This window comes from Nicotiana tomentosiformis, chromosome 10, assembly GCF_000390325.3.
Source record: "Nicotiana tomentosiformis chromosome 10, ASM39032v3, whole genome shotgun sequence".
Classification (NCBI taxonomy): domain Eukaryota; kingdom Viridiplantae; phylum Streptophyta; class Magnoliopsida; order Solanales; family Solanaceae; genus Nicotiana; species Nicotiana tomentosiformis.
The window spans coordinates 54,438,971-54,449,167 of NC_090821.1; the positions used below are offsets into that span (position 1 = coordinate 54,438,971).

The 10,197-nt window shown below is 33.0% G+C and overlaps 1 protein-coding gene across 3 annotated transcripts; it reads right to left on the reverse strand.

Annotated features, from left to right (window-relative positions):
- Positions 1–5,343: 5,343 nt before the first annotated feature.
- Positions 5,344–9,327, reverse strand: LOC104094918 (WRKY transcription factor 72A). Of its 3 annotated transcripts, none has more exons than XM_070187738.1 (5): positions 9,220–9,327; positions 8,294–8,362; positions 7,349–7,882; positions 6,409–6,522; positions 5,344–6,261 (listed from the first exon to the last, which is right to left on the reverse strand). In XM_070187738.1, exons 1-5 carry the CDS (start codon positions 9,298–9,300, stop codon positions 5,632–5,634), a joined length of 1,428 nt encoding a protein of 475 aa, XP_070043839.1. In that variant the 5' UTR covers positions 9,301–9,327; the 3' UTR covers positions 5,344–5,631. The 3 variants fall into 3 exon arrangements, with proteins under 3 accessions (XP_070043839.1, XP_009599235.1, XP_018625867.1); XM_009600940.3 differs by having other exon boundaries at positions 7,349–7,885; XM_018770351.3 differs by lacking the exon at positions 8,294–8,362 and having other exon boundaries at positions 7,349–7,885; positions 9,220–9,323.
- Between the last annotated feature and the right edge of the window lie 870 nt (positions 9,328–10,197).

The window sequence follows — 10,197 nt, forward strand, 5'->3', positions numbered from 1 at the left end:
AGCTGGAGCCCTCCCTCGGCCTCTGCCTCGGCCTCTAGCAACTGGGGGAGTAGCTCTTCCCTGGTCTAGAACCTCATTAGAGCGCGTTCTCACCATATGTGAGAGAATAAAAGAAGGATATTTAGTACTACATTAATTGCACGATGGAATATGAAGAAATATAGTTTCCTAACACTCTATAGCCTCTCAAAGATAAGTACAGACGTCTCCGTACCGATCTGCAAGACTCTATTAGGTTTGCTCAGAACTTGTGAGACCTACATGAACCTAGTGCTCTAATACCATGTTGTCACAACCCAATTTCACCTATAGGTCATGATGGCGCCCAACACTATAGTTAGGCAAGCCAACTAATACATTAAACATATATTGATAAAATTTAAATTCAAGAAAAATAATAAGACACCAATGTGTGTGCCAAGACCCGGTGTCACAAGTGTATGAGCATCTAGTAGATTATACAAAACTTCAAATACTCTCTGCAATAAAAATAGACAGAATGAAAAAAAAATACAAGGAGAGACACTGGTAGCTGCAGAACTGCTCAGAAAGACAGCTCACCACTATGCCCCTGGATAACGTAGGTGTAAGACGATAGGTCCCCCACTAGTATTTACCTCAGGTCCTGCACAAAAAGTGCAACAAGTGTAGTATGAGTACGTAAACAACGTGTACCCCGTAAATATCAAGCCTAATCTCGAAGTGGTAGAGACAAGATGGCTGACTTTGACACTCACTAAGGGTCAACAATAATAAATGGAATAAATTATAATTATTCAAATCAGCATGATTCACAGAGTTAACAATAATTTAATTCAATTAGCAGAAATAATAAAAATCCTTCAAATGCAACAATTCCCAATTTATTAATTAAATCCTTCAATTTCCATAAAAATTCTAATTTATCAAATAGCTTTACAAGCTGTAATTCAATTTCAATAAATTCCAATTTATCAAATAACTTTACAAACTAAAATTCAATTGTCCAAAAATCATGTAATTTATTATCAAGCACGATTTTTGTCGAGGTCGTACGGCCCGATCCAGAGTTTCGTGTACACTGTCGAGGAACGTGCAACACGATCCATAGATGCATTTATCCTGCCGAGGCGTTTGGCCCGCTCCACAAGAAAGGAGGACATTTTCTTATGTACCTCCGGAAAGAGAGTATGTTCATTATAAGATAAATTCGGGAGAATGAACAATTCCTTTTAAAAATTAATTAATTTAAACAAAAAATTTAATCATATGAGATTTTCATCCTTTAATATTTTTATCTAACAATTCACAACATATATATAAATATATCAAATAATTTAATTAAGTAAAGACTACCATTTACACAAGTAATTCATGCTTTTGAGTCCTAAACTACCCGGACTTTAGCATTAATAGTAGCTATGCACAGACTTTCGACACCTCGTGCGTACGTAACCCCCACAATTAGCAATAATTATTTAATTTAATCACCTATGGGCTAATTTTTCCCTCACAAGATTAGACAAGAGACTTACCTCGTCTTGCTCCAATTTAATCCACTAGTAGGCCTTTTCCTCAATTATCCAACTTCGATTGGCTCGAATCTAACCAAAACTAATTCGATACAATCACTAAAATTTATAGGAATCAATTCTATAAGAAAATACTACATTTTCAATAAAAATCCCGAAATTAATTAAAAATTCATCCACGGGGCCCACATCTCGAAATCCGACGAAAGTTATGAAATCTGAAAATTCATTCAATTATGAGTCCAACCATACCAGTTTCACTCAAATCCGACTCCGAATCGATAGTGAAATCTTAAAAATCCGTTTCTATGAGATTTCTAAAAAGTTTTCTGACTTTCAATCTCGAAATACTAATTTATGGTGAAAATAATGATATTCTTGTATATGTAGACCAAATCCGAGTTTGAATCACTTACCCCAATATTTGTCCCTTGAAAATCTACCAAAAGTCTCCTCTACTCAAGCTCAAGTTCGTCAAAAATGACAAATGGGACGAATGCCTTCTTTTATAAACTGCCCAGGTAACCTTCGGAATTGGGCCTCGATCGTGGCTTTGATCGTGGCCCTCGAGCCTGGGCTTCGATCATGGTCTCGAGCCTGGGACTCGGTCATGACCTCGATCATGGCATCGAGCCTGTGCCTTCGATCGTGACCCTCGATCTTGGGTCTTGATCCTGGCCCTCGAGCTGGACCTTCGATCATGGCCCTCGAGCTGGACCTCCGATCGTGGCTTCGATACACAAGCTCAAGCATGAGCCTCATCAACCCCGGGCTCGATATCTGGGCTAGATATCTGGCTCGATCACAGCCCAGAATGTCCAATAGAAGAGGAAAAATTACAGCAGCTTTTTAAGTCCAACTTTTGATCCGTTAACCATACGAAACTCACCCGAGGCCCTCTGGACCTCAACCAAATATACCAACAAGTCCTAAAACATCATATAAACTTATTTGAAATCTCAAATCACATAAAACGGCGCTAAAATCACGAATCATGCTCCAATTCAAGCTTAATGAAACTTAGAATTTTTAACTTCTACATTCGATGCCGAAACCTATCAAATCAACTCCGATTGACCTCAAATTTTGCACACAAGTCATAAATGACATAACGGAACTATAAAAATTTTCAGAACCGAATTCCGACTCCGATATCAAAAAGTCAACTCCCCGGTCAAACTTTCAAACTTAAATTTTTACTTTAGTCATTTCAAGCTTAATTTAACTACGGACTTCCAAATAAAATTCCGAACATGCTCCTAAGTCTAAAATCACCATACGGAGCTGTTGGAATCTTCAGAATTCTATTCCAAGGTTGTTTTTTTTAAAATATTGACCGATGTCAAACTTAGCCTTTTAAAGCCAACTTAAGGAATCAAGTTTTTCGATTTCAATCCAAACACTTTTAAATCCCGAACCAACCATCCCCGCAAGTCATAAATCATAAAAAGCACATACGGAAAGTTTTATTTTAGGGAACGGGATTCTAAAAGTTAAAATGACCGGTTGGGTCATTACAGGTGAATATGAGCCCATTCACCTGCTATGTAAACCTTATAAAGATGCATCTATGAGATGGTTACATGTGCGTTTATTATTAACCCGCAACCTGGTATTTGTGAGGTAACTTGCTGAATAATTTAATTTAGAGCATAATTTTCAGATTTTTTATTCAAGACAATTCATCTTGATAAGTTAGTTTACATCACAGCTGGTTTAGCAAAATAATTTATTGAGTGCCTCCACTTAATAGTTAAACTATTGCTTATGAGTACAAAGTTATCTATATTAGTTTGATATATGTTATACACGAAAGTATATTACATTCTCCCCTCACAAGTGGTTCAGGGTCAGGAACCAAATATTTTTATCTTATTATTATTGATGTGCGGTGTATATTTTGATTAACACCATAATGCACAAAGATGAGTTCCTAAAGTTGAGGAAGCAAGTTAGTTTTTCTAACATGAGGGGGAGACAGGATAAATAGTTAAGAAAAAGTTACATGGAATGAATTATCATTTCTATATCTAGATCCTCGAATAAGATAATATGAACTTGAAGTTCATAAAAAGATAATTCATCTGCAATATATTGCAAAGAATGCAAGACGCATTTGCTGATCCAAAGAAAGTAACTATATTCTCACTAAAAATGCTCCTATTAGAATAAGTCCTAGAAGGACAAAGTCTATGGTACGTTTAAAGCGTATAGACAAATCGGTTTCAAATAAATTTCTTGATAAAGAAGATGAGCAAATGATCAAAATAATTATAATAAAGGAGGCAAGTGATCTAGAAGATCACATGACATAACATTTCATAAAATCTCATGAGAGATTCAGGTATCTGAATATATGAATGAAGAGATTTATATGTTATGTCTTTAGGAAAAATAAGGAGGTTGGAACCGATATAAAAATGTTCATCGACGACATATATGATAACGCTAAATATATTAGAGGATCTTAAGTCTGGAGAAACAATAAATTGGTTTCATATGAAAGACATATAGTTTTGGACATGTAGTTCAAATACTTGAAAGTATAAAGTCAATGGTGTGTGCAATCACTTTTATCTATTTTAGATGTCTAGCATGACATGAAAACTTGATATGCATCTAAAGTCTATTTATATGGCTTATATGACTTAACTTATATGACAATCCCTGAAGGATTTAAATTGCTTAAAGCATATAGAATTCTTGGTCATGAAGTACTACATCCTAAGTGCAATTTGTGCACATTTGTATCTCGCTATAACTATAACTATGATAATATAATAGCGAGAATCTCTATGGAGATATTGAAAAAGTCATTCCACGACATTATATAAAGATATTACATATCTATCAAGAATGATGTTCATTCAAGTTAATATGACTGATTTGTGTATCAAATCTATACCAATGATATTTTGAAGATGGTGCACAAGATTGGAATGTGAAGGCTCAAGGATGTAAATTGATGCTCTCATCAGGGGGAGTTAATACGCGTTGTACTCTTTTTTCCTTACAAGGTTTTATCCCACTGGTTTTTCTTACAAGGTTTTTAACGAGGCAACCAAAAGATGTATTTCTAAATATGTATACTCTTTTTCCTTTTCTAGAATTTTTTTCCCACTGGGTTTTATTTTAGTTAAGGTTTTAACGAAGCACATTATCTGTTGAATAGACATTCAAGGGAGAGTGTTATAAATAGAATAGTATTTAAGGTGAATGTCTATTTTTTAGAGAGATTTTAGGTATTTTACTTGGTGGCTAAGTCACTATTTCCCTATAAATAGAGGTGTCTTATTCCATTGTAATTCATCTCATATCAATAAGAATTAACTCTCTATTTTTTTTCTGAAATACTCTTCTTCTTCTTTTATTGTTTCATAACAAAGTTAATTATTTGATCAATTTATCAGTAGTGTTTAACAGGTTTCAAATAATAACTTTGTAATAAAACAACATTTTTAGAAATTCTATTCTTCTCGATGTATTTTATGTTAAAAGATAAATCATTTAGTATTAAATTCAATAGATTGATCATCTCTCGATGTAGATAAACAAAGATACAGTTATGACAATTGGGAGTATTGGTACATCATGCTATAGCTAGGGAAAATCACGAATAAATTTTGGATTGACCTATTGACGCACTGACCTTACATTGGCAAAATGTTATCTTATATAGAAGACAAAATATATTAAATTCGTCTACTTGATTATGTATATTTTTTATACATCGACAACACATAAAAATTAGCCTCGTGAATAATCTACCAAAACTTTTTTTACATAGCGTTACATGTTTGACACCTTTCTGAGCAAGTCATAAAAGAAGAACTAACCGCATAAAAAATTCTCTTCCCATTTTTAATTTTTGCTAGAGTTCTCTCCAGTCTCCACGCATATTACTTTCTCGAAACACAAATTAACTATTGCAAACTATTGAAGAAATTGCAGCAACAAAGACTGATCCAAGACTCGGGTCCTTAGAATGGCCATATGTATAAATCTTTTTCATCGGAAAGTTAAAGTAGAAGCAAATATTTTTGTATTTACAAATTTTTGTTTTTCCTTAACATAAACAAAGATTCTAGCATAGTGACAAAAATGGTTCAAAATTTTTACTTTAGGTTACGGGGTCAAATCCTAGGTGCGACACTTTTGTATTTTTTTGAATCCAATTAATAGAATTTCTAGCTCCACCACTGTCCTCGACAGTCATATTCTGAGTGTTGTTGGAAGTGAAGGGCTGAGAAAAACATGGCCTCCCAAGATATGAAGCAGCTCCAGTTTGGCTTTTGAAGTTATTGCACAATGGAGTGTAGGAATTAATGAAGGAAGAAGAAGGAGGAGTTGATGGTAGTGTAGAGAAGTTGAGAGAAGTGGAAGAATATCTTTGAGAAGAGAATGTATTAGTAGATGATGATGTTGTTGTTGGGACAGTAGTGAAATCAAGAGTGATTGTGGGGTGTGTTTGGGATGTGGAAATGGAAGTTCTTGGTACGTAAAAAGTATTTGGTGCATGTGTGGCTAATAAGTTAGTATTTGAAGTGGTGAAGTTGAAAACATGAACATTATTATTAGTATTAGCATTTATTATCCCTTGTTGTGATGTTGAGGAGGAGGTGCAACTTAGCATAGAGGCAGCAGCAGAGGTGGTAGAAGCCATGGCAGTAGCTGAAAATGAAAGGGGGTGATTGTGTGTTCCTTCATAGGTAGTGATCAATATGGACATGTCTTCAAAACACCTTTGAACCTGTGTTGGATCACAAAATATGATTATTGCATAGAGTTTAAGTTTTATGTACCGTAGGTGTAAAATGTATTTACAGAATTAAATTACGTAAATCTCAATAATAAACATTAATTGATAACTTGATAAAGAAATACTCGACGTAATTACCTGTTTTCTTACAGGACAGGATGGGGAGACAGTGCAACGGTAGTATGCCCTAGGACATGGATTCCCTTTTGCTATTTTTTGTCCATATTTTCTCCATTGACATCCATCATGCATCTGCATTTAGTTTGCAAGTCCATTAATTTCACATCTAACATCCTATCACGTCTCATCTAATTTAATGAGTTCAAAATTTATTATTTGTACATATTTAATAATGTTTTGAGCAAAAATAAGCGAAAGCTATATATGAACCCATAGCTTCTACACTAGATACGCCTTTGAGTGGGCATCAACATATTTTATTGCTAATTGTAATCTAGCATAACATATCATTTCATCCATCCCATTTTAAGTTATACTACCAGATTATTGGACAATGGAGTACAATATACCAATTATTTAACATTTATATTACAAGTGTAGTGGTAGAAGAATGATATTAAAATAGTTTTTGCTGAATTAGTTTGATATCGAAAATATCACATGAAAATATAGTACAAAAAAATTTAAACGTTTTAAATTAGTAGGAGTGTTAGACACAAAGTGAATTATTGTAAATACAATCTTTAACTACATGATTAATGTGATTTTGGTTGAGTAATAAGTAATTTCTCTATTTAGCAGATAAAACCATCAATTCCTTTAACATATACTTTCAGGACATCAAGATTTTCTAGTAGAATCAGGTAGCCACTTCAAAGGGTTGCTATTTAATAATTACTCAGTGCCTCCTAAATTTTAGTTTCTCAGTTCAAATTTTTGGGACAAAAGTGTTTGTTCTGAAGTGCTCTGTAGTTAAGATTTTTAGTTTAACATTTCAGGACAAAATAAATACTAGTTAATCTCTAAATAACATTCCTGAAAATGGCTATCCGTGCACTTGCTCCGATTTTCTTTATAGACAATTTCAATGAAGTATATATATTGACTGATTACTTACCGTAGTAGTGTCACACACAGCTCTTATAGATACCCTAGCCTTCTTTTGAGGGTTCTGCTGCAGAAAATCTTCATCCTCATCTCCACAAATTCGTGACATTTTTGAACTAGGGTAATTTTGTATACATGGTTCACTTATTATATGCTCCTTCTTTGATTCCTCAAAGCTATTTTCTGGGCTATCATCATAATGTTTTGTGACTTCAGTAAAATCTGGACTACATCTGTAGTTCAATCCCAGCTCAAGCCCATCAAATAATTTACTTTGCTTTTTAATATCTTTACACTCATTTTGATCATATTCCTTTTCATCTTGCTTGAACTCTCTTGAACTTCTCCCTAGGCTCAGTGAAACAAGTTCCACTTGTTCTTGTTCAATACTTGTTGCAATAATATCCTTTGAATTTTGAGATATGCCTTGAAAATGCATTTGTAAGGATTGGTAATCCTTTATGGTTTTTGATAGCATGGACTTTAGCCTTTCGTTTTCTTGTTTTGCTTCGTCAATCTGAGCTTTTGTTGAATTCAGCTTATCCTCCTGATAAAATATGTACACGAGTTATATATACTTGGATTCAAACTAAAATTATATACATATATTGCATTCAAGATTTTTATCATCTATTCACAAACATGATATTTATATATGTGCATGTTTTGTGATTTAGGATGTTTCAGCGACAAGACTATTCTCAGCAATCCTCAAGTGGTAACTCTTTTACTTTCATAATTAGGACTATAATCGCCAGGAAGAACCACGTTTCTTATAGTGATAGTCAAAGTACATATATATAGGTTGATCGATCAGCTTAAATTAAAGTTTGTATAAGAGACTTTTTTATAAGTGGTATAAATAATTAATTATCCGTTAATAATTATGGTAATTCCATAACTATTGGGTGCAAATGAGCAAGCTAATAATTAAACCTCTCAACTAAATGTATACCTGATCATTCTTCTTATAATTTAAGGAAGAGTCTCTTGAATTGGTATTCATGGTTGTTGTTAGAGTTGCCTGCATGAACATGGGATAGTTACTACATATATTATTAACTACTACTAGTAATAAATACATATGAAATTTGAAATGATGCATGTGCTTTAGGAGGGGAGGATCAAAGGACAAAGATGTCATTTTGGCTTTAAAATATCACTCTTCTTCCTAGTAGATCTACTATAAAGGAAAGAAGTTATTGACTAAGTTATACAGTTAAACATCTTTATAACAGACTCGTTTGTTTCGAATATTTTTGGATGTTATAACGAAACCCTGTTATAGAGAACATATATTATAACATAACATAAAAATTGGTTCCGAAAAAACTTGTGAGCAGTCCACGTTGCCTAAAGTTTCTCTCAAGAATAATAATACAAAGTCGAGACCACCACATGGTGTAATCATAATAAATATTATGAACTCTGACCCATGACTATCACATATTTGATTTTATATATAGATATAACAGGAACTCTCTTTAGCTAAATCTTAATTCTCTTTCTCGTACCTTTTGTCTTTTCCATTCCTTAGCATCTGTGCAGAGATACATTCACCAAGATTTTAGAAGAAAATTACTTGTACTAGTTGCTGATCTTTCTCCCTATGAACTTGATATCTTAATTAAGATAGATCTTCAACTATTCAAGCATGAAATCTTAAAATGAAAATCATATATATGGTTGATTTACACATCTCCCTTTGATTTGTATCTTCAAATTAAAGAGAAATAATAATTTGTAATGATATCCTGCAACTTATGCATATCAACAAATGATCGATAAAGAACAATTAGATGACCATTCATATAATATAACGATGATGAAATTTGTGAAAAAGTAAGTTCGCGCAATTACATGAGTTTTACAAACATTTACCTTCTTGGTAGAAACTAGTAACACTTGTTCTTTATCATAAATGCTAGTAGTAGAATCCATTGCGCTATATTTCCTTAGCATGATTGAACTACTCTTAGCATTTGCAAGACTTTCTTCTCTTTGGACAAGTCTTCTTATAGGACAGCCACCAGATCTTAGATAGTAGGAGTATATTTTTTTATTTTTTATTTTGTCTAAAAGAGGTAGACGACGAAAATAAAAGTCTAAATTATGTAGTTATTACATTGACATGTTACACACCCCCTAAATAAAAATGTCAACTAGTCAACTAACCAAGTTTTTCCAACTCATTTCTAATTTCAACGATTTGGAGAGAGACAAGAGAGAAAATTTTATTTGCCGCCATCCTGTTTGGTTTGAATACAATCATTCTTAATGGAAAGATTCGTACGCCAAATGAACGTCACTTCATTAATTTCCGTCAAAACTAATAGCCCCTCTTCTTGACTACATGGGGTGGTAGGGTGGAAATCAATTGTTTTTCGGTGGTTGATCATATATTTTTCAAAAGAAATAATATTAGATAATATTTTGATGAAAAGTTTTAGTATTAAAAATAGATAATAGTATTATTTGGTTGATGCTTGAGCAAATCATATGAATTTAAAAATTGAGATAATTGTGAGAGCAATGATTTCGGTTCATTAGTGAGGGAAGGATGTATTTTTTTCAACTAAAATAAATAGAAATATAATGAAATGAGAGAATATATTATGAATTAAATTTATTAAAATCTGAAAGTAAACTCTTTACTCTGTAATCTTAGTGATGATGTAATGCTGACCATAGTTATGTAGAGTATTTAAACTCTTTCACTCTTTAATCTCTCTAAGCGTGAGACATTCTTAAAGATTCAAGGGAAATTACAAAATGGCGTGACTGGCTGCAATTTTGTGACATATTTGTCTATAACATTAGTAACGAAATTAGTTTGTCCTTAATACTTTTAATTTTTTG